The 24,372-nt window shown below is 43.8% G+C and overlaps 3 protein-coding genes across 4 annotated transcripts; 2 read left to right on the top strand and 1 right to left on the bottom strand.

Annotated features, from left to right (window-relative positions):
- Positions 1-1,006: 1,006 nt before the first annotated feature.
- Positions 1,007-4,770, top strand: pdcd7 (programmed cell death 7). Of its 2 annotated transcripts, XM_055900003.1 has the most exons (5): positions 1,007-2,443; positions 2,986-3,124; positions 3,327-3,557; positions 3,847-3,934; positions 4,224-4,770. In XM_055900003.1, exons 1-5 carry the CDS (start codon positions 1,139-1,141, stop codon positions 4,360-4,362), a joined length of 1,902 nt encoding a protein of 633 aa, XP_055755978.1. In that variant the 5' UTR covers positions 1,007-1,138; the 3' UTR covers positions 4,363-4,770. The 2 variants fall into 2 exon arrangements, with proteins under 2 accessions (XP_055755978.1, XP_055755977.1); XM_055900002.1 differs by having other exon boundaries at positions 3,847-4,316.
- Positions 4,771-6,156: 1,386 nt separating this feature from the next.
- Positions 6,157-19,812, top strand: ubap1lb (ubiquitin associated protein 1-like b). The gene is made up of 7 exons (XM_055900009.1): positions 6,157-6,613; positions 6,719-6,822; positions 9,669-9,822; positions 12,249-12,857; positions 14,944-15,159; positions 18,360-18,461; positions 18,810-19,812. The coding sequence occupies exons 3-7, from the start codon at positions 9,691-9,693 to the stop codon at positions 18,942-18,944; spliced, it is 1,194 nt and encodes a 397-aa protein (XP_055755984.1). The 5' UTR covers positions 6,157-6,613; positions 6,719-6,822; positions 9,669-9,690; the 3' UTR covers positions 18,945-19,812.
- kbtbd13a (kelch repeat and BTB domain containing 13a) lies at positions 19,777-24,365 on the bottom strand. The gene has a single exon (XM_055900001.1). The coding sequence runs from the start codon at positions 23,709-23,711 to the stop codon at positions 21,588-21,590; it is 2,124 nt and encodes a 707-aa protein (XP_055755976.1). The 5' UTR covers positions 23,712-24,365; the 3' UTR covers positions 19,777-21,587.
- Between the last annotated feature and the right edge of the window lie 7 nt (positions 24,366-24,372).

Raw genomic sequence — 24,372 nt, 5'->3', positions numbered from 1 at the left:
ATGGCCTATTTATTGCCTACCTCCCTACTCTTCTACATTTGCACACACTGTATATAGATTTTTTCTATTGTGTTATTGACTGTACTATTGTTTGTGTAACTCTGTGTTGTTTGTTTTTATCGTGCTGCTTTGCTTTATCTTGGCCAGGTTGCAGTTGTAAATGAGAACTTGTTCTCAACTGGCCTACCTGGTTAAATAAAGGTGAAATAAAAAAAAATAAAAAAAATTGGGTCAGTCACAGTTGTCAGGTATTCTGCCATTGTGTAATCTCTGTTTAGGGCCAAATAGCATTCTAGTTTGCTCTGTTTTTTTGTAAATTCTTTCCAATGTGTCAAGTAATTATCTTTTTGTTTTCTCATGATTTCGTTGGGTCTAATTGTGTTGCTGTCCTGGGGCTCTGTGGGGTCTGTTTGTGTTTGTGAACAGAGCCCCAGGACCAGCTTGTTTTGGGGACTTTTCTACAGGTTCATCTCTCTGTAGGTGACGGCTTTGTTATGGAAGGTTTGGGAATCACTTTAATGTAGGTGGTTGAAGAATTGTCTCCCTCTCTCCCAGGAAGCCAAGCCAAGGAAGCAGCTAAGAGTAATGGGACCTCTTCTGCTTTTTGAAACTGCATCTCAAGGTTTAAGTGTCTTCCTTTCCTCGTCACCTTTCTTTCTCTTTTCTTTCCTCTGTACCGACCTGACAGAATGGGATGGTCATTATATAGCTCAATGGTTAAACGGTCTCGTTTCTTTAGATCATAGAAGTCTGTTCTCCAAATTAGTAGAGGAGACAAAGACAATTGTGCGGAAGGACTGATGCCAATGACAGAAAACGTATTCTAGGACGTTTTTTTTTATTCTGCATTATTGGGATAGACTCCTAAAACATTATTTCACGGTAGTCTACACCCGTTGTATTCAGCGCATGTGACCAATATAATTTGATTTGAGGAGAGGAACCAATTTTAGCCAATTGGGATGCCCCCGGTCTTTCGCTTCGTAAAAATAAAACGGATATACGTGTACTTTTATCCGGTATGTGACGTCACCCTGTAAACATGGTCGCCCCCAGCGTTCAACAGTGTCGTTAGCTAGCTAAATACATTTGAAAACATCCGAGTTTATTCTTTTCCACTTAATCACGCCTCTTGAAAATGGATAAACCAACGTTCCAGTCTACGTCGGGAGGACGGCAGCACTCCGTTTCTAACACTGGAGGTCCCGATACGTTTTACCTTAGAGGGGGACCTCCATATCTCGGACCGCCGCCGATACAACCACCACCAGTATGTGAAACATCGTTTCAAAGTAACATGCCGAGTTCAAGTAACGTTGCTGGAGCGTTTTGGCCCGGTCAAAACGCTTCCCAATATCTTCCTCCACCACAACAAGCCCCAGTTAGCGACCAGAGATTCCCTCAAAGTCAAGAGTGGACTTCACCTCCACCCGTGTCAGGATATGGCAGTCAACCATATGGCTTCAGACCCCCCTTTCCACAACCACCGCCTAGATTTGAAGGCTACGGACCACCTCATATGTCGTCCCCTGGATATGGTTTTGATCCGTCGATACCACCGCCGCCCCTCAACAACCCGGCACTCAGTCAGTTCCCTCCCATGTCTTCACAACCAGTTCCCTTCCACAGTCATCCAAAGCTGGAACCCAACACACATGAGGGGAGACCACCAAACGCATGGGCTCAGGGCTACAATGTGGGTGATGCTCAATCGAACATGGGAACTTCCGATTTCCAAAGATCATTTGATCACAATCCAGCATACCCTATCCCCGGTCCACAACACAGTCAGTATGGAAACCCTGATGCAAGTTTTAGACCAAAGCATGCGGACAGTGGTTACACTGAACATCGTAGCAGACCTCTCCTAGCCTCCCCGTCCTTGATTCCGATGGGAAAAGCTTTGCAGTGTGACCAAGGTTTTAGCAGGCCTATGGCTCCACAGCCGCCAGACGAAGACTCCATTCAGAGGATGCAAGACGAACAGTGGCTGAAAGATTTCTTGAGGAACCGAGAGAGGACAACAGCCAAGACCTCCAAACCGGCGCATCCTCATTCAAGGCAAAAACACCCAAAGGTCTCAGTGGCTCACATACGAGACACCCTGTACGGTGCCATACAGCTCGTTTCAAAGCTGTCCATGGCTTGTGAAACGCTGAAGCACAACTTGGAGAATGAGAGCGTCTGGGCGGATTCTTACGCTGAGGCAGTGAGTGTGAAAACAGATCTGCAAGAAAAACTGAAGGTCCTCGGTGACTCTGAGTTTGTTGAAAGTCTTAAAAAGAAACTGAGTTCCATCAGTAAGAGAAGGGCCAGGCTACGACGTCGACAAGTGGAACAGGACGAGGACAAACAGAAGGAGGAGGAACGAGTGGCTGAGCGTGAAGCAGCCATCGACAAGTGGAGGATGAAGCGTATCCATGAAGTAGAGGAGAAGAAGAGGGTGAGAGAAATGAAAAGGAGCACTGTCAAACTCAGTGTCTCATCTCTGATCGATAGCTCCCCCTTTCCACCTTCAGACCGGAGCCCTCCTGCTTTAAACATAAAGGTTGCATTTTTTTTGTTCTAGCCCAGCACATCTGATTCAACTAAGGAAGGGTTTGATGTTTAGATGAGAATTTGAAGTGTGTGTGTTGGGCTAGAAATAAACTGTGCAACTGTGGGGCTCCCAGGGACTGGAGATGAGACACACTCCTGCTCTAAGTAATGTGCGTTACACACGTCAGCAGCAGGTGGCCACGTGTGCTTAGTTTAGTGACAGTGAATTTCAAGACAGTCTAACTGCTTTCATTTTGAATGAACTCGCTCATTGGACAGCTGTTGATTGATACACAAATCATGAACACATCTGAATATGCTTTGATGGGAACTGCTTTTTGCAGATATATATATATATGTGTGTGTGTTTTCTGTATTGATTTGACACAGACTATGAACACGGCTTCTGTTATCTATGTCTTTTTTTGTGCTCCCCTCCCCCATCAGGAGCAAGAGCTGAAGCTGGCTGCTGACACGGTGCTCTGTGAAGTGAGGAAGAAGCAGGCAGATGCCAAGAGGATGCTGGACATCCTCAGGTCACTGGAGAAGCTACGCAAACTCAGGAAGGAGGCAGCCTCCAGGAAAGGTAAGGAGAAGCACCATAATGGTGCACCAGTTTCTCTTCAGATATTTTGTCTAGCCAACTGCTGTTCAACTTCACAACAACAATAGTCAAAAATCTCTGTTCTCATTGAACAAATTTATGCAGTACCTCTCTGTTTCACTCCATTTTAAAACGTTTTCTGACAACTGAACATAAACTTTTCTCTGTTTGTGTCCCCTACCAGGGATCTTCCCGGAGAAAGAAGCCGACCAAGCATTTGATGGGCTGGTGGAGCGCCTGCGTGCACTGATCAGGAAGAGGACAGGGGTGTATGGGGCAGAGGAGAACGCCCTGCGGGTGATGCTGGAGAGTGAGCAGGAGGAGGAGCGCAGGAGGGACCTGGAGAAACGACAGAAGAAGGAGAGGGAGAGGCTACTGCTGAGGAAACGAGAGATGGATAGCATGCTCTTTGGAGGTAATTAGAAACCCTATAAAGGCTGGTGGTTTTTCCCAAAAGGAGAGTCGGGGCCCACTTTCAGGTTGTAGCCTGTTTATTTCGGGTCATGGAAATATACACATTATTTAGTTAATTGGAACACAGCAATTCAAAAGGTATTAGGTTGGTCATCTAGTAGCACACAGTTTCTGATCCACTGGTAAATAAAAAAAACAGACACATTATTTAGAGATTCTGATTTTATAAGTTAATATCTGAATAACCATTTCTCTTAATGTGACTGTTCTCCCCTCATCCCCTCCTCCAGATGAGATGCCTCCTGACCACCCCCTACAGCCCTTCAGACAGTACTACACACAGGCAGAGCACTCACTACCAGCCTTAATACAAATACGGTTTGTGTCACACAAGCATTTTACTAGACTTAGAGATTTACCTCCACTAAGGCCCTGTTCAAATACTTTAAGACTACACCCTTCCTTCCTTTTCTTCCTTCCTTGTTTCCTTCCTTCATTATATGTATATATCAAGTGTATGAAAGGGCTCCACCAATGCTTTTACTGTTAAAGCATATCTAACTATTGATATTTAACCAGTCATTAAATCAAGGAATGAAGGATGCATGCACTTTTAAAGTGCTTCAGTATCCTATGTTTTGGCTCACCTGCTGTCTTTCTCCTCTAGGAGAGAGTGGGACCTCTGTCTGGTCTCAGTGGACCACCCAGACGGCACCACGGTCCCCCAGGACTGGGTCTTACCACAATGCCCCACAGATGAGATTTGGGCCACAGCCCTGGACCGAGGGGACTGCCTCGGACCCTGACTGACACCCATATTGGCTCTGGAAAGGACTGGTCATTCGCTAGCAGTGTATTCAGCAAGTTACTGCAACAAGACCTGCTGGAGAAGTGAAACAGAAGAGTGAAATTGACTTTTGTTTGATCATTTCTGATTGCCATTCACAAAATGTCCACAAGTGACATATTGGCTTTCGTTAGGGTATTTCTACCCTGACAAAAAAAATAACATTGTTCTTAAAAAATTCCGGCCAATCCTTTTTTCTGTATATTTTTATGGTTTTCTTTAAGGATTTCTAAATCAGTTCTTAATTTTACAAACAGCTATTTGGTAGTTACTCTCTCCAACTGATTCAATTCTCCGACTGAATTGAAACCCTATTTATCAGCAATTCTGTATTTTCTGAAGTCAATAAATATTTTTTATTCCTGCCTGCCTGGCGTACCAGATTATTGACCATGGTCAGTTGGTGTCACTGCTACAGTTGAGCTAAACGTGTCTTACAGAGGAGGGTTCTTAGTGACGTCACACTGTCTGGCTCTTGGAGATCTCTGTTTCCCTCTGTCTACCTTCTGTTTAGCACCTTTACACAGCATGGGTGTACCGAGAATCTCAACACCCTGGCCTGCCAAGGAATGGAAGGAGTACTCTTCCCCTTGTTGGCCTTCTCATTAATCAAACCAATTGAATACCCAGTTGAATGTCTCGTACAAACATTTGACACTGTCTCCTCATAGTTTGTAACATCAGACATCTTTTTGGAGTCACGAGTTACAAGCTCACAAGGAAACACCTGCTCCTCAATACAGAGAGACATATGTTCCATATAGACCTGACTTAACTCCCTGTTCTACATGACAGATATAGTCGAATACAATGTTATTTGACACATGCACCGAATACAACTGGTCTAGAAGAAAGAGGAGGAAGGGAAGCGCTACTAAGGTACACTATAGTATATTGGTAAATAGAAGGTGCTCTTTGGTAAAAGGTGTAAATAGGTCATCAAAAAGAAAGGAGGACCAAGGCACTCTTCATATAATTAATTAAAATGCCTTTATTAGTATGGCATGTTCAATAGAAACAAAGTTGTTTAAAACCCGACGCGTTTCGGCTGCATGGCCTTCGTCAGGGAGTATAGAAAAAGAAGTACACAATGTCCTCTTTTGAAAGGCTTTTCCAATTAGCCCTAATTAGAAGAGGGAGTGGTTACCAAATTGGACACACAAGCTATGGGTATTGATCATGTTCCAGCCTCTATTAGAAAAGGGGACCGTCTCAAACAGTTAAACCAAAGGGAAAGTTTTTGGATTTACAAACTACAGGCCACTAAGTACCCTGGTTTAAATGAAGATATGGATTTCTCACCCTTCCTGTAGGGTTGTGATGGGTCCATTTTGCTGTCATCTAGTGGACATTTTGCTCTATTGCCCTCAGCTATGTTTGGACTGTTGTTCATGTTTTGCTGTGTTCTAGTATACTGTGGAATATGTTGCTTTCTTGTTCTGGACACTTCTCCCAGTCATATTTAAGGTTAGAACTGCCTCTCTGGGTGTTCTGATGCTTCTAGCTTGGAGTTGTATGCTCATGATAACATAGCTACAGTATTTCACCTTTTCATGTGTATGTTATTGCTTACTAGGTGTGTCCAATTTGGTAACCACTCCCTCTTCTAATTAGGGCTAATTGGAAAAGCCTTTCAAAAGAGGACATTGTGTACTTCTTTTTCTATACTCCCTGACGAAGGCCATGCAGCCGAAACGCGTCGGTTTTTAAACAACTTTGTTTCTATTGAACATACCATACTAATAAAGGCATTTTAATTAATTATATGAAGAGTGCCTTGGTCCTCCTTTCTTTTTGACAACTGGTCTAGACTTTACTGCATCCCAAAGATGCAGAATAAAACATGTAATAGTGACATGAGAAATATTATAGACAAGAATGGAGGTGAATGCAGGGATTACCAGATCAATGTGCAGAGGTATTTTAGGTAGATGTGTTATGGCTTGGGGGTTATATCTGTTCTACAAAATATATGTATATCTGAACGCTCTGCAATGCTTCACCCCCCTTAACAGACCCTGGGGGTGGTCCCAAATGGCAGCCTATTCCCAATGTAGTGCACTACTGTTGACCAGGGCCCATACCTATTCCCTATATAATGCACTATATAGGGAATACCAGAATAGGGTGCCATTTGGGATGTGGTGATGGTGTAATGGGAGCGGTTTTCCCTGGGTCTTTCCAGTCGACATGTGCCTGGGCAGCAGCAGGTAAGCAGCTGAAGTCAGTGAGTTATGTCAGTAGCATAGTGGTTCAGGAGGGCTAATCCTCCTGTATCCTCAGGCCTCACGCCCACTGCTCTTAATTACCAACAGGTTGGGAGAGGCAGCAACAACACACACAACATCAGTAACCCACGCCTGAGAGAGGAAGAACACACTACAGAGAAGAGAGGGACTGCTCACAGAAACAAGTACAGGTACATAAAAAAATTGACAGATTATTTGAGTAGCAAATGTTTTGTGATGATATGGATTTGGTTGAGTCTGAGTATTTACTTGATGATTTTTTATTTGTTTTATTTTATTTCACCTTTATTTAACCAGGTAGGCCAGTTGAGAACAAGTTCTCATTTACAACTGTGACCTGGCCAAGATAAAGCAAAGCAGTGCGACAAAAACAACAGAGCTACACATGGAATAAACAAACGTACAGTCAGTAACACAATATGAGGATAAGGCCTCATGTCACGCCAACTGTTTTTTTCACATAAGGATGTTTTGAAATGCTTGTGCTATCGTTTGAGTAGCAAATGCTTTTCTAGAGGTGATGATAGTTCCTCGTGACGATAGTTCCTCTGGTGATGCTAGTTCCTCTGGTGATGATAGTTCCTCTGGTGATGATGGTTCCTCTGGTGATGATGGTTCCTCTGGAGATGATAGTTCCTCTGGTGATGATAGTTCCTCTGGTGATGATAGGTCCTCTGGTGACGATAGTTCCTCTGGAGATGATAGTTCCTCTGGTGACCATAGTTCCTCTGGTGACGATAGTTCCTCTGGAGATGATAGTTCCTCTGGTGAGGATAGTTCCTCTGGAGATGATAGTTCCTAGTTCCTCTGGAGATGATAGTTCCTCTGGAGATGATAGTTCCTCTGGAGATGATAGTTCCTCTGGAGATGATAGTTCCTCTGGTGACCATAGTTCCTCTGGAGATGATAGTTCCTCTGGTGATGATAGTTCCTCTGGAGATGATAGTTCCTCTGGAGATGATAGTTCCTCTGGAGATGAGAGTTCCTCTGGAGATGATAGTTCCTCTGGTGATGATAGTTCCTCTGGAGATGATAGTTCCTCTGGAGATGATAGTTCCTCTGAAGATGATAGTTCCTCTGGAGATGATAGTTCCTCTGGAGATGAGAGTTCCTCTGGAGATGAGAGTTCCTCTGGAGATGAGAGTTCCTCTGGAGATGATAGTTCCTCTGGAGACAGGAATAGTTACCATGTGGCAGTGGTGCTGTTGGGTGATATTAGTCTTGTTAGGATAGTATATAGTAGAAGTAACCACTAGTTTTCAACTTGCTTCTTTTGGTTAACTGTGACTTATTGAACCCTTGTGCATCAGTCAATGTCCTGTGTATGGCACTATTGTCTTCTGGGGACATAATACATGTCATAGCGTTATGGGTTTAGTGGTTCTACTCATGTGTTTCTCATATTTTTCCCTCACCTTTGCATGATGGCCATAATAGGCCTACAAGTGTTAAACAATATGGAAGGTGTTTCCCCACTCTGGAATCATACAACAATATTTGCTGAATAGGTTATTAATTTAAAAAAGGATAGATAGTCCTACTTAAAAAAAACATATTTTGAAAAACTAAACATTTCCAGTGACGCAGTTTAACTATGGAAACAGACGACTTTATTGTACAATGTAGGTCTACTGTCATTGAACTTTCCATTGTCTCGCTCTTCGTGAGTTTTAAAAACAAGTTAATAAGCTTAACCGGCATCTGTCTGTTTAGGTCTCCAGCCTGGTCATTAGTCCAGCGCCATCTGAAGCTAGAAGGGCAGCCAAAGAATCAAAACAAGTAGTGCTATAATGGGTACAGCCCCTCAAACCAGAGTTTGACTGCATCCTCATGGATACACTTTTAAAATGGCTGCCAGTCCACCCATTGTGACATCATTGACTTGAATGAGGACATTCATTCTACTCATTATGGTTCTGTGGAGCAGACATTCCTATTCAAATGAACATCTCGTGGTGGGTACATTGGTGGCCATATTGGTGTACCATTAGGAATGTTGGATCAATCAAGGCTTCTCACATCCGGGCCAATATTCATAAGCAATTTAGGATCAGATCCTGCCTGTTCACATAGGCCTAATCTTATTCATTATGATCTTAAAGGCAAAACTGATCTTAGATCAGTACTCTATCCTGAGACGTTTTATGAATACGGGCCCAGAATTCTGCGCCACATAAAAATGCATTATTTGCAACAATGACTGTTTTCAGCTGTTTAGCCACGCCTCAAATGACACTCTTTTATATATACCCTATATAGTGCTCAACTTTTGACCAGAGATAAGTAGTGCACTATATAAAGAAAAGGGTATTATTTTCCTAATTCTACAGTAGCAGCCATACTGGGGTTGATGATCAGCTGTGGTGGTGAAGGGGCTTAGTTGTGATGATGCTTTAGCCTCACAACACCTGTCTGCGTAAGGAGGGTTTACTGGAGTGTGTGTTTGCATTCTTTCTTTCGTACGGCAGTGTGTGTGCATGCATGCGTGCATGCTGGCTTTCTGCCTTGCGTGCGTGTGTTTTCCATCCCCTTCGGCCAATAGGAGAGGAGCATCAGGTGTTGACGACTGAAAGAGTCAGACGTGGTACGTTATAATCCTTAATCCTCTACCCCCAGACTTCCCTCTCCTAGATTGTGTAACAGAATCTACCGATATAGAAAGGAAAAAGTGTAAGAGTCTGGGATTTCTGGGAACCAAGAGGAGAATCTGTTTTGGTCTCTTATCCAATCCTGTCTAAATGTGACAGAGATACCAGGTAATTTATTTCAGGAGAGGCAATATAGCTCACTTGTCACCTTACCACTTGTCTCTCAGTACCAGACCTCACCACCGTATGCTAGTTACTGGAACAGCTGGAGTCCAGGTTACAATGATTGACAATAGTAGACTGTTGAAAACTGATATCTCTCACTCCTCCTCTTCCTCCAATCCTCCACTCTCCTACTCTTACTTCTCCTCCTCTTCCTCCTCTCTTCCTCCTCCTCTCCCTACTCCTCATCTCTTCTTCTCCCCCAGTGACCAGAAGAGCAGCAGGAGGATGTCCTGTCTGGATGAGGTTCCTTTTAAGACCCTTCTGGGATCTCTGGAGGGGCCCAGGGAAGAGGTGGAGCTGATCACTGCCCCAGACATCACTGTCCCAGACTATCTCACCATACTGCAGGAGACAGAGGTTGGTGTGTGTAAGAGATTGAGGGTAGAATACACATCAGTACCATTCACTTGTATCACTCCACATTATCACTGATCATTGCAAGGAGCAGTTTAGTATGAAATGAACAACCCACACCCTCTGGGTTTCACTTTAACACTCTATCCTTAACACTTACTTAAAATATCTCCCTGCCAGCCAGTTCTGTCAGTTCAGTTATTATGACAGGATGAGGAGAGATGTATAAAAATAAATTCTCTAATTGGACATAGGTTTTGTGGCTATCATTTATTTATTTGTTGATGACACTAGAAAGTTTTAATGCCATTCTACACATGGTTGGAACATCAACACAGATAGAACATAACACTCAAAATACAACACAGACAGAACCTAACACTCAAAATACAACACAGACAGAACATAACACTCAAAATACAACACAGATAGAACATAACACTCAAAATACAACACAGACAGAACCTAACACTCAAAATACAACACAGACAGAACATAACACTCAAAATACAACACAGACAGAACATAACACTCAAAATACAACACAGATAGAACATAACACTCAAAATACAACACAGACAGAACATAACACTCAAAATACAACACAGATATACAACGGGTGTTTTAATCACGCTGTTTTCCAATGTTGTCATCGACTTTTACTGAGTAGAAGAAGTAGAAGTAGAAGTCATGGGAAAATGGCTGACGTCTCCTACTCTTGTCTTAGTGTAATTAGGACTATTATGATACTGGGTGGCCTTAGACCCCGTCCACTACTACACCGCCAAACCTAAATCCCACAGTGACCACCAACATTGTCCATACAGTCAAATGTTTGTGTATTTAACGGAGAAGGGAAAATATCTCGCTTCGGTTTAGTTGTCAAAACCTCGGCCAAGATTTCTTTCTCCTTAATCGTGTTAGGGTTCGAGTAAGGTTTGTTTCCAAATTCACAGTGGCCTCAACACACAGAGTGTGTACGATGTCCTCCCTACATAGCTTTGCAGTTTGAAGCTATAACATAACTAAATACTGGGGCCAGAGAAACTCTGCTGGGATTTTTTTTAATCAATACCTTTACGGCATGGCCTTTATATTATTAATAAAACATCAACAAAAATGGTGGTTTCCTGGTCCCAGTTCTGTTTGTGCTGTACTCACCTACTTCTATGGTCATTGGCAAGTTAGCACAAACATATCTGGGAACAGGCTAATTTGTGTAAGTATTTGGTTGGATTTGAATTCATTTCATAGGTATTTTCCTAAAAAAATATATATATTAACTTCTGCCTTTGCAATGCATATTGTATGTACATTAGAAGGCATTGTAGACCTTAACATCTCTCCGACTTCTCTCGAAGCCCCAATACTGCAAGTCTCTTTATTCTCCCAGCTTGTGGGAGACAGACTATGCATCCCAAATGGCACCCTGTTCCCTGTATAGTGCACTACTTTTGATGGGAGCCCTATTGGCCCTGGTGAAGAGTATTACACTATATAGGGAACAGACATCCACCTGCAACTAATACATAATCTCCTCATTGTTAATATTACTCTGAAGCCATAGTCAGCGGTTTAGATTCTGATAAACCCAGTGTGATTATTACAGGAGCCTGATGTCAAGATTTTATTTTCACCTCCTCTGATCTGGAGAGAGTTGAGTTTGACAGCCTCATCCATCTAAAGCCAACAGAACCTAGGTTGTGTCTCAAATGGGACCCTATTTCATATGTAGCGCAGGGAATATAAAGGGAACAGGAGTGCTATTTGGAAAGAACATCTAGTCTGGGCTGAAGAAGGCACCTTTGTATAATTCTGAAAACACACGCACAAGCACACACACACACACACACCTCTATTGGGATCAATTCATTCATCTTGTTAACAGAGAGAACAGCTTCAATCTGATGTGTGGTGTCGTGGTTTGGTGGTTTTTGGGCATCACATGCAAGGGTATTTCCTACAGTCTGGGAAATTGATGGGAAGGCAAACAAAGCCATAAATGTAGACAAAATGAAGGTGGAAAATTGATAGTGAAACATTTGCTGTGTTGCGTCCTTGGCCTTATTGGATCCTTCCTTCCTCGTTTCCTTCTCTTAATCACATGATATTGGATAAGTGTGAGCCAAGTGAAAGACCAAATCGCTAAGGGAAAGCCGAGTGGGTGTTAGACATTGGCGGTGGGTGAGTGGATGAGTTGTGACACTTTAACAATGTGAAGCGATTTGAGGGAAGAAGGAAGCATCTGCTAGAATGACTGATTACCTGATTCATTGTTTGATTGGTTCGCCATTTGATTGGTTGGTATTCGAAAATATGTTAGTGACATAACGTGATTAAAGGGTTCTCTTAAAGTACACTCCATTCATCCACCCACCCACCCATCAACCAATAACCATTTACCAACCCATCTTCACCTCTGTCAACAGTACATGTTCAGCTTGGAGAACTGGGTGCTTCAGGGCCTCCAAGGAGGTTACCCCAGCCAGCCCCAACCCCCCGGCCCCAGATCCCCATCCGAGGTGCTCCCCTCCAGCCCACCCTACTGGCACCTCTTCAGCAGCCCCCAGGAGAGCCGCCTGGCCAGCCGACACAGCTCTGACTTCTGGGAGCCCAACCCCCGCCAGCGCTCCCACAGCCTGAACCCGGTTGACATGCGCACCCGGGTCAAGTTCGTCATCTCCGACTCCGAGGAGGAAGAGGAGTGCTCTTCGTCGGGAGAGGGTTCCTCGGAGTCTGGTTCAGGGTACAGGTCGGATCAGCGTGTTCCTGGGATGAGGAACCCACGGCAGACCTGCACCTCTAACGTCCTGAACCTACCTGTCTCTCAGAGTGGTCTGGTGACCTACCAGCGGAGGAAGAACCTCCGCCAGCACTCGCTGTCTGTTCTGGAGACCTCCAGAGAGTGTATCCAGGGGACCCCCTGCCCCCCAGGAGGACCCAAGCCACCGTCCCCCTCATCCCTACCCAGACACCCATTGACCAGGGCCAACACAGAGAATGTCCCCTCCATCAGACACCACAAGCCAACACATCCGGTACGGACATGACCTCCTATTAGGAGAAATATAGTAGAGAAATGGAAGGCTCAAAATCAAATCAAATTGTATTTGTCACATGCGCCGAATACAACAGGTGTAAACCTTACAATGAAATGCTTACTTACAAGCCCTTAACCAACAATGCAGTTTTAAGAAAAAAGTGTGAAGTAAAAAATAAAAAAAGTTAAAAATAATTAAAGAGCAGCAGTAAAATAACAGTAGCGAGGCTATATACAGGGGGTACCGGTACAAAGTCAATGTGCGGGGGCACCGGTTAGTCGAGGTAATTGAGGTCATATGTACATGTAGGTAGAGGTAGTGACTTTGCATAGATCAATTAGTATTGTTAGATAGTTAAAGGGATAGTTCTCCGAAATGACAAAATTAAGTTTCCTTGCCCTGAAAGCGGTCTACAATCCATACTTTGAATTGGTTTACCTAGCCACTGTCACCAACGTTAGTTAACTTCTGTAGCTGTACACCATCATGAATATCGACACACGAATATTGGCACATCTTTTTGGATAAAAGTGTCAGTTTTACGTTATTGTTGCCTAGGTATTGTCCAACTGAGAAGCTCAGTATTATCTAGCATAGTATACTATTCTATTCATCAATCCCCTTATTTTATATTAGTAGGAATGGGTTCACGTACACACGGGTATGCCTCTATCAATAAGTAGGAATGGGTTCAGGTACACCCGGGTATGCCTCTATCAATAAGTAGGAATGGGTTCAGGTACACCCGGGTATGCCTCTATCAATAAGTAGGAATGGGTTCAGGTACACCCGGGTATGCCTCTATCAATAAGTAGGAATGGGCTCAGGTACACCCGGGTATGCCTCTATCAATAAGTAGGAATGGGTTCAGGTACACCCGGGTATGCCTCTATCAATAAGTAGGAATGGGCTCAGGTACACCCGGGTATGCCTCTATCAATAAGTAGGAATGGGTTCAGGTACACCCGGGTATGCCTCTATCAATAAGTAGGAATGGGCTCAGGTACACCCGGGTATGCCTCTATCAATAAGTAGGAATGGGTTCAGGTACACCCGGGTATGCCTCTATCAATAAGTAGGAATGGGCTCAGGTACACCCGGGTATGCCTCTATCAATAAGTAGGAATGGATTCAGGTACACCCGGGTATGCCTCTATCAATAAGTAGGAATGGGTTCAGGTACACCCGGGTATGCCTCTATCAATAAGTAGGAATGTTTTCCCACTTCTTAAAAAACGTTTTCTCTAGGCTGTGTAGTTCAAGGCCCCACTTCCTAGTTCCCATGTGCTGTGTTTCAAAAGTAAAGCACCAAACCAGATGTCCTCAGTGGGGCAGTGTGACGGTTCTATAACTGGCTCTGCCTCGGAGCAACATGGGCCTGGAAAAAGATGAGGGAGGTATTTAAACCCCCACACTAAGTATCAGACGTATTCTAATGCCAACCACAGATCAACAAGCTCATGTGGGATTTGCTCAACTTGGACTCCAGATACAGTAGATATGTTGAATGGAAATATGCTAGATTGTATTTCAGATGAACTTGAAACTTTTAGATATATTTGTACAATACATTTTTACAAAAAACAAATTAAATTCATATTTTTGTAAAGAAAACTGTATATAGGATGTTAGTTGAAAGAGAAAACACATCCTCCTCAGTATATTAAGTTTTTTTCCCTATTCACATTTCTCAAATGTTTTGAGGGATGTGTTCTCTAAATATAGCTAGCGTAAAGTCTGTCCTTGGAATCGTCTCAAGTTATTATTAGTTCATCAGGATTAGCGAGTGGAATTACTCAGGGAAATGTATTTCTCAGCAAACCAGTGTTTCAAGGTTAGCCAGCCGTGTACGTTTCGGTGCTGTCATGCACTATAAATGTTGCACTCATGTTGCGTGAATGTTGCCAGTTCCACACATAGGCTGTCAGTCAGGTTGTCAATCTACAGGCGAATAGAGAGGCATCAGTCAGGCTGGGGTTTCAGGCTAACCCTCTCCCTTTATGGGGCTGGTTTTCTTCCCACCTCCCCTCCCCCTCACTCTCTCTCACACTCTCTCCTCTGCTCTTCCCCCCTGTGTGTGCAGTCCCTGAGTCCGTACTTCTGCCTGCCGGCCCTTCCCTCGGTGGCCTCACGACCCCTGGGTTCCCACGTTGCGTCAGTGCTGGACTCCTCGGTGGAGCTGCTGTCTGCGCTGAGCCCCGAGGAGAGAGAGCTGCTGCAAGCCATCACTGAAAGGGGCTATCCGCTCCGCACCGCCATCATGGCCCTGCAGAAGACCGGCCAGCAGAGCCCAGAACAGGTCCGTCTCAAAACACAGTTACAAACATTTCATAGACATGAATTTGACCAGTTTCTAGAATGAAAGTTTCTCTGACCAAGATGGCCATCCTGTAATTGTGTCACCGGAATGCCAATGTCCGTTCTAGTGGTCTGTTTAATTCTGTGGTCAGCACAACACTATGGACATTTAGCAGAGGCTTTTATCCACAGCAATGTGTGTTTTTACATGACATCATTGACACACCGGACAGAGTGATATGATGATGTAGCAGCCAATTGTGTTGTAGCCTAATAAGACTGTCATAAAATGTAGTTGAAACAGAGCTCTCTCCGATCCTGCCAGCCACATCTTCTAGTCTCTCTCTCTGTTCTCTTTTTCAATAGCAGATGCAGAAAGATGGCGACCCCCATGTACTTGCCACAAATCCTTGCTTTGCTAAGTTCGCCGTATTGTACATTGCGCTCCATTACTCTTTTTTTAATGTTCGTCAGTAGAGTGTACATGATCCCAATTTTAGCTTCAGGGCGCCGGCAATTTAAAAGAACGAAAAAGTAGATTGTGCTGATTTATTGGCACATTGAACCATGTTGCGCACCGTAGTTTAAAAAAATAATCTGTGGATCGTGCTAAAACGTCAATTCTGAATTCTGCCATCTTTATGCACCTTCGCCATTCAATTCAATAAGATTTATCATCATTAAATGCATAAGGAAATATTGCCAATGCACAATAGTTATATATCTTTGTCTTATTACCCTTTTAAAAATATGTTTTCAGTTATACTCAGGAAAAGTTATTTAAAGTGCTAATTTGATCTCTTTGGTCTCTGGAGTCTCTCTCTCCGTCGTGTCCTCTCTTAGGCTGTTTTTCTTTTACATGACTAATATATGTGTATAAAGATTTATCTCTCTTCAACATCCGATTTGCAACTTTTATGTTTACACTATCCTTACACTTGCCTTGGATGTGGTGTGGCCAAAGCCACATTCCTGCTTCAAGTTTTTGTGCAGCTATTAGCGTACAATAAATACCATAGTATATAGTCAAACAAAATAAGTATAGCAATTCAAACTATACAGGCGCTTCTCATCTGAACCATATTGCACGTAATGTTGCATACTTGATTAATGCAACGATTCACAAATGAGTGGACATTTTAAAAGCCTTTCATGTTTTATTTGGCTTACAGAATCAAAAAGGTAATTAAGGTAATTTTTGCTGGGACATGTGGCATCAGAGCCATTGTATTTCCACCATACATTCTATGCTTTACACAGAACATGTAAAGAGGGGTATGTGTTGTAGATGTTTCCCACATTACCATCGGACTTGGCTTGGGAAAGAGATTTGGATCTAGATCCGTCTCTAATACACAACAGCAGTATGTGTCCTGGAACTAGTATGTGTAGTCAGACTAGTGTAAAGAGGCCCTTAGCTCAGGCTTAGTGGTCCTGTCTCTAAGTAAAGAGAGCAGATCACTGAACATCCCTAATCCTCTGCTGCTTCAACAGACTGCAGACGTGCTTCAAAGACTCCACCATATCCCTTTATCCCCTGGATGTCTCTGTGTTATTCTGTTCAAAGCCAACCAAGTCTGATATCCCTAATGCTGCATCACACCTGGGTTCACATACCATTTGAAATCTTTCAAATAGTAATAGCGTTTGCTTTAGCCTACCTGGAATGCCAGATGGGCGGGGATTGTACTTTTGTGACTATTCTATTGGTTCCATTGCACCAAGAAAACTCCATCAAGTCCAGCTAAAGTATATGGAATAGTATGTCAACCTAGCTCTGTGCTTCATATTGTAACGGTACAATAAGTTCCCAAATGTTAAATCGCAAGGAATGTATTGCTCACGACCCATGTTATGAAATGTAATGTCATGTAATATTTTTAATTGTGTATACACTGTAACTGCCTTAATGTTGCTGGACCCCTGGAAAAGTAGCTGCTGCCTTGGAAGGAACTAATGGGGATCCTTAATAAATACAAATGCATACAACCAAAAGCCCCACGTTTGTGTAATTTGCTACAGTGCCACATTTCTGAGCAAATTGTCCCTGTGGCCCATCTCTCTCTCTCTCTCTCTCTCTCTCTCTCTCTCTCTCTCTCTCTCTCTCTCTCTCTCTCTCTCTCTCTCTCTCTCTCGCTCTCGCTCTCGCTCTCGCTCTCAGGGGCTGCCTCTGGTCAAGGCCTTATCAGTGTCCTTGACCATGAATCAAGTGACACATTAAAGTTGGCTCGGCGAAATGGTTTAGAAAGTTTCCTAGCCTGCAGTGTGGAGGTTGCAGCCAGGGTTCAGCTCTTTTCTTATGTCCCCCCGCCCCTCTTTCTCTCTCTCTCTACACCGCCCACCCCTTTTGCTCCTATCTATTTCTCTCTCCATCCTTACCCAACCCTCTCTCTATCTCTCTTCTTCCATCTCCTTCTCTCTCTCCCAGTGAAGAGAGAAGGCAGCTGGAGAGTTACATTAACAGGGATCAACTCTTTAATCAATGACCTATTTAATCAGAGTAATCCCCTGCCCTCTCTCTCTCCCTCCCAGCTCAACATGTTAAAACAGGGCCATGGGTCACGCTGCTCTCACACATATTACCTTTCACTCCGCTGATCTCAGATCAGTTCTTCTCCTTTTCAGTGTGATGTCATTAACACAAGATTGGCCTATCAGATTATTGTTTTATATAATGTGTCAATGGAATCACCTAATGTGTCTTCCTCATCCTTTTGTGTGTGTGTGTGTGTGAGAGAACAGATTGTCACTGCAGAAATATGATCTGATTTTATAATCATCTGTTATATACTGCTGTGTTAGGCGTAATTGGACTCTTGCCATAATAACACACATATTGATATTGAACACCACAGAGCACAGTGGCAGATTCACAATAACTACATCAGTTAATACTCAGTTACACTGAAACATTTACCCTTTTCACACTACCAATCTGTACTGCACTGACATGGTTACACATCTACCATAGTTACTGAAGCCGTGCTGGAAAGGACCATATGAAAATCAATATTCTTCAAATCACCTTGTCAACCATATTTGTGGCTGCTTTGTCTCTAATGCTCGTCTCTTGAATATATTTGGTTTTCAGACTGCTGTTGAGTGCAGAGACAGACAGTTACCCAGGCAACTGTTTACCTGCTAACTGACAGTAATGCTATTAGTCGTAGTAATCTGTGGTGTTGTGGTTGCTGTGTGCAGATCCTGCGCTATCTGGTGGCCTGTGACAGACTGTGTGAGCGGGGCTACGACGAGGCTCAGGTGGAGGAGGCTCTGGAGATGTTCCACAACTGTGAGACTAAGGTAAACATCATAGATTATTAATTTATTTATCTTGCTATTCTCTGTTTACCTCACAGCTTTCCTCTAACGAACAACTAATCCATTTGAATTCAATTGTACTGCTGGATTTAAAGGAATAGTTCACCCAAAATACAAAATGACATATTGGCTTCTTTACCTTCCGAATGCTAAATAGTAAGCAATTGGAGACCGTGGCCAGGTAAACAAAACCAAAGCATGGAGTGTTGTCTTACCTTGTCCATAAACTGCTAAAAAGGTAAGAAAATCAACATGTCATTTGGGTGAACTATCCATTTAACTGTAAAAGCTGCTCTATCATCTGATGGTTTCTCCTCTCTCTCCCCTCAGGCTGAGGAGTTTCTTCACCTGCTGGCTCAGTTCAATGAGATGGGCTTCCAGCAGAACGCTATCAAAGAGGTTCTGTTAGTCCACGAGAACCACCGCGAGAGGGCCCTGGAAGAGCTGATGATGCGTGTGGCATGACAGGGTCAATGTCTGCTCCCACAAAAAATACATTGTAGGAGACATACATGCACCAACACAAACACAGTTCCTGTTTACTACAAACAATTATGTTAGCTAATGTATCATATTAAAGGGATAGTTCACTCAAACTATATTTTACTATTTGGTTCATTAGTCCACTGTTAATACAATCCCCCAAAAATGTGTATGTCACCAGTCAAGTCTTCAAGATTGGGCACTTTCAGTCCAGAGCAAAAGCGATGATGAGTTTTCAGTGAACTATCCTTTTTAATGATATGTCATTTGTAAATTGCAATTTGCATGTTGAAACAACGTTGATTGACTGGAGCACACTAAAACTATACATTCTAGCAAATCAGGAAATGAACAGTGGCCTTCTAGGAAAAGTACAACTTAAACAATACAATTTACAGACAATCGATTTATTACATTTCAGGTTTTGACAATGTTTGATGTGATTTGCCCATTGTCAATTTTCTTTGTCAATTTCAAGTGTCACAGCATTTGTCATGTAGTATTTTTAACTTAAGTTCGATCTGTAATCAAATTTTATAAAATTCAGTAGGCTATAGTTACATGCCAAATGGCACCCTATTCCCTTTATAGTGCACTACTCTTCACCAGGGCCCATAGGCTCTGTTTAAACGTAGTACACTATATAGGGAATAGGGTGCCATTTGGGATGCAACCTGTGTTACTGGTAAGTCATTATCTGTATTTGTAGGGTGTGTGTACGGGGTAAAAAATCGAAACCTGAAAGAAGCTTGTAAATCTTTTTCTATATCGCAGGTTGTCTGAAATGACCCACTTGAAGTTGTACATACTGTAACTTGCACTTTAAAATTAAATAATTTTTTTGTATTCATTTGATTTGTTTTTGCCTAAGATACAAAACTATTGTGTACAGATCACATGCATATGATAATTGAGATTTCTGTTTTCAGATGTTTAAAAAAACACATTTCTGATTAATCAAAATTCAATATACTTGTAATATCATACTCATGTCACCCACATCATATTAGGTCTTGATATGTGTGGGATACACTTCCACATTTTTGCCATGCTTTCCCCGCTGACGACGGACGGACGGACGGGGTTACCACAATACAGGTTTGTTATTTGACTATCAAAGCCACGGCAGAACTTAGATGGGAGCAGCGAAGCAAAGGGAAGAGTCGGCATCTATTAAAGATGTTTATCTTCTGTTGATGGACCGGGAGAGCTTTAGAGGTCCTCTATGTTTGGTCAAGAGAGCATTTCTTTTATCACTTTGCTATTAATGAACTTCACTCATAGACTGTTAACAGACTGTAGACGAGTGGTGGCTGGTGGCACTTTAAATGGGGAGGACAGTCTGATAGTAATGGCTGGAACTGAATATATGGAATGGTCTTAAACACATCAAACACCTGGTTTCCATTTGTTTGATTCCATTCATTATTATAAGCCGTCCTCCCTCACCAGTCTCCACTGCTGGAGCCTAAAGAATGAGGGAAAGAACCATTCTTATATCATCAGGGGAGATTTTTGCCTGTTAACTGTAGGGGAAATGAATGGTTATATAAGTGGGAAAATCTGCACATCATTAGCAACATTCCTCACCCATTAACACATTATTTGAACAGTGTTTTATTTGATAATTAAAATGACAATTATTTAATATATCTTCTGCCAAAGACAATCTATTCATTTGAATTCCTCAATCATCCTGTATTTACACAGGTGATCCCATGGAGAATACAAATCTCTCCTTCAAGGGATACCTGTCCCGAAACAGCAGCAAACATGCACTCGTTACAGAAATGTTTTATTGTACACTGCCAGCCTTATCTTACCCTGTTCACTAGCAACGAATGCCTTGGGGACCTGAGCCTGGGTTAGAAATGGTTTGTTTGTTGTAAAAACAGGAAAGGATTTCAGTCTTTACGTACATTACTGAACATGTGTTTGGCTTTCATGGAAAGAGCTCTCTGAAAGGGCTGTGTCAACTCAATGTAATGAATCACTTGATTATAGTACACTTTATAGTACACTACACTTGGATAAAGAGTCAAATTAGCCAGAAGTCTACTTGAGGCAACACATTTCTCAAGAACTAAAGAAGACAATATTACTATAGAGTTTCTTAAATGCTATTTAATTATTCTTGGAAGATATGCTGCATTCATGACGTGGAAAAACTAGGAAACTGATATTTCCCACTTGGAAAGTATCCAAATCAACCAATATGTTAATTAATTTTAACTCAGAGGTTCCGAGTTTCCAACTTGTCATGAATGAAGCAAACTTTAATGTTTACAAATTACTGTTGTCTCTGACATTGACATCTTTAGCTCATTTGTTGATTTGTAGAGAGAAGTACAAAGTGCAAGAGTACATTCAGAACGGCACAACGCTGTGTAATATTCAGATAGAAATATGCTATGAAGAACAAACATGCCTCTCTGACATGTAGAAAAAGGAATCGTCAGCTATATTCATGACATTTCTTTCTGCAACATTCCAAGTTTGCCTACTAAAAGTGGCCCAAGTAGCATACTAAACCTATTCACAAGAAGTCAGTCAAAGCATTCCAGTTCATTGTCCTGTTGTTGGTTTGTCAGGAGATATTAAAAGACTAAACTTATTCACAGGAAGTCAGTCAAAGCATTGTAGCAGAGAGTCTCTGCGTCTGTAGTCGATCCGATTCCCAAACTCCAGCCCGTCTGTCAACACCTCAGTGTTTCCCACAGTCTTGGTCTTGGGCAGTCTCATGAGAAACGTGTACATGGAGCCGATTCGCCCGAAGCCCTTGGTCTCTCTCTTGATTTTCCATCTGTACTCCTCCACAGCGAACTCCGTCGTCCTCATGCGGTTGAGGGTGAACACTGAGTCTCCTCTTATTACCGATGTGAACAGGGCTCCTTTACTGTTTGCGTATTGCCCCGGCAAGGCTGTCCACTGACCCGTAGTCAGGTTGTAACAGTCCATCACGCACATCAGGAAGTCTTCGCAGGGCCCGTTGCGCATGACATACAAATTGTCCCTGTGGCCCACCATGCAGTGGCCATAGCTCTGGTCACGGACTAGCGTGGTGACCAGGACCCATTGGTCCCTCTCAGGGACGTACTCGTGGATCTCCGTAACGCCTTTGGGTTTCCAGAGGCAGATGAAGATGCGGCTCATGGCTTTGGTGGAGGCCACGTTGGCGGCTCTGCAGGGGAGATTAGCGGCGAAGTGCCAGGTGGCCGTGGAGACACTGTACTTCTCCACCAACGCCATGGACTTCCGGTCGAACTCCCCACCGATGGCGTAGAGGCAGCCTTCGTGGCCCACTAACGTAAAGTTGTAGCGTGGCTGCTGGGGACTCGAAATAGTGGACCAGGAGTCACTCTCTGGGTCGTAGCAGAAGCCAGAGTCCACAACTTTCTTGCTGACGTCGTGGACGCCTCCTATAATGTACAGCTTGTTGTCTAGCACGGTCACACCTGCCATAGTGGTGCTTGTGTTTAAGGGTAGGTGACTCAGCACCTTCCATTCTCTATCTTCGTCATCCAGGTAGCAGACCGTCCTCTGACAGTCCTGGAGCTGCTCGACGGTAGGAGAGTGGCTGCAGACTGTGACGTACCGACTGGGGATGAGAGACTCAACGTACTCCACTAGGTCTTCTGGTAAGGTGCACACAACATCCTCCTTCAGCTCCGAGTACATGTCTTTAATGAATAAAGCAGTTTGATGGGACAGGTCCCATAAACCGTAGGTCACGGCCGTGTGGTACATCAACAAGCAGTTCTCTGAGTTGATGATATTGGTCAGGTGCTTTGTCACAGACTCCACCTGTAGAAAGGTGGCACACTCTATGGCTTCCACGATTTCGTCACCACCCAGGATGGGGCGATCCCCGTCCAGGACTCGGAGCGCCAACACAAATCCCCGAGCGCTCAGCCCTTGCAGATGGACCTCATCCTGTTGGCATTCCCGCATTCCCGACTGGAAGAGGGCTCGGAAGTACTCACAGTGCTGCTCGAGTAGGGCTTTGTTCACCACAAAAACGCTCCCGTCAACTCTCACTTTCAGGCTGTCCATCCCTGAGTCCAAAGGCTTGCCGAGGGCAGGATTGTCACTGTCCATCCCTGAGTCCAAAGGCTTGCCGAGGGCAGGCTTGTCACTGTCCATCCCTGAGTCCAAAGGCTTGCCGAGGGCAGGCTTGTCACTGTCCATCCCTGAGTCCAAAGGCTTGCCGAGGGCAGGCTTGTCACTGTCCATCCCTGAGTCCAAAGGCTTGCCGAGGGCAGGCTTGTCACTGTCTATCCCTGAGTCCAAAGGCTTGCCGAGGGCAGGCTTGTCACTGTCCATCCCTGGGTCCAAAGGCTTGCCGAGGGCAGGCTTGTCACTGTCCATCCCTGAGTCCAAAGGCTTGGCGAGGGCAGGATTGTCACTGTCCATCCCTGAGTCCAAAGGCTTGCCGAGGGCAGGCTTGTCACTGTCCATCCCTGAGTCCAAAGGCTTGCCGAGGGCAGGATTGTCACTGTCCATCCCTGAGTCCAAAGGCTTGCCGAGGGCAGGCTTGTCACTGTCGGTCCCTGAGTCCAAAGGCTTGCCGAGGGCAGGCTTGTCACTGTCCATCCCTGAGTCCAAAGGCTTGCCGAGGGCAGGCTTGTCACTGTCGGTCCCTGAGTCCAAAGGCTTGCCGAGGGCAGGCTTGTCACTGTCCGTCCCTGAGCCAGGGCAGCTGCTTGGCTCCATCGCCTCAACTGAAGTGTTCAAACAGCACATTTGCATTTGTCAAGAGTGACGAAGTGCTGAGTCAGATCAAAATATCTCATGTCCTAGCATGACATTTTATCCATGATGATATTTCCTTTAGATACAGTAGCAGTTAGACCGAATCCCCCCTTTCCTCTCCTCTGTGCAGAGCAGATGCACTTGACAGGGTATCCACTGTTTATATTGCTCTTCACAGCTACGAGAATAGCAGAGGCTATAGATAGCAGTTAGGCAACGTGTGGCACAGTTATAATACATTATGGTGACATGCAGCCGGAGGGGAATCTAGTGTTGACCTGCTGGAAAGGGGAGATGGGTCGGATGGGAGCGGGTGGGCGAATGGATGGGCACAGCAGTACAGTTATGCTGATGATTTATTGGTCTTTGTCTGTGAGGCTGACAGTTTGTGCCAGCGGAAAATGTCAGAACTCTTGGCCTTGGAGCGGTTGGGCAAAGGTGAGAGACAACAATAGATTGTTCCCCGAGGTCACATTTGTTATACGAGACTATTATTCCAAACAGTTAAATTCTTAGTAACCTTGTCTGTTAGGGATCTGTTGCACATGACAACAGCATGCTACCAGTCCTTGTTCCAATACAGTCGTGGCACCTGTGCAAATACTTACATGCACATAGACGGATTCACCTACTGTAATATAAATCAATCACCCCCCAT

This window comes from Salvelinus fontinalis, chromosome 35, assembly GCF_029448725.1.
Source record: "Salvelinus fontinalis isolate EN_2023a chromosome 35, ASM2944872v1, whole genome shotgun sequence".
Classification (NCBI taxonomy): Eukaryota; Metazoa; Chordata; class Actinopteri; order Salmoniformes; family Salmonidae; genus Salvelinus; species Salvelinus fontinalis.
Note: the sequence above shows the minus strand (reverse complement) of the source record. Positions and strands in the feature narration are given on the sequence as shown.

Coding starts and splice junctions, on each gene's coding strand:
- pdcd7 (XM_055900002.1), top strand. CDS start 1,139: ATGGATAAACCAACGTTCCAGTCTACGTCGGGAGGACGGCAGCACTCC. Junction 2,444..2,985: donor AAGTAGAGGAGAAGAAGAGG/GTGAGAGAAATG, acceptor CTCCCCCATCAG/GAGCAAGAGCTGAAGCTGGC. Junction 3,125..3,326: donor GGAGGCAGCCTCCAGGAAAG/GTAAGGAGAAGC, acceptor GTCCCCTACCAG/GGATCTTCCCGGAGAAAGAA.
- ubap1lb (XM_055900009.1), top strand. CDS start 9,691: ATGTCCTGTCTGGATGAGGTTCCTTTTAAGACCCTTCTGGGATCTCTG. Junction 15,160..18,359: donor GCCAGCAGAGCCCAGAACAG/GTCCGTCTCAAA, acceptor TGCTGTGTGCAG/ATCCTGCGCTATCTGGTGGC. Junction 18,462..18,809: donor TCCACAACTGTGAGACTAAG/GTAAACATCATA, acceptor CTCTCCCCTCAG/GCTGAGGAGTTTCTTCACCT.
- kbtbd13a (XM_055900001.1), bottom strand. CDS start 23,711: ATGCAAATGTGCTGTTTGAACACTTCAGTTGAGGCGATGGAGCCAAGC.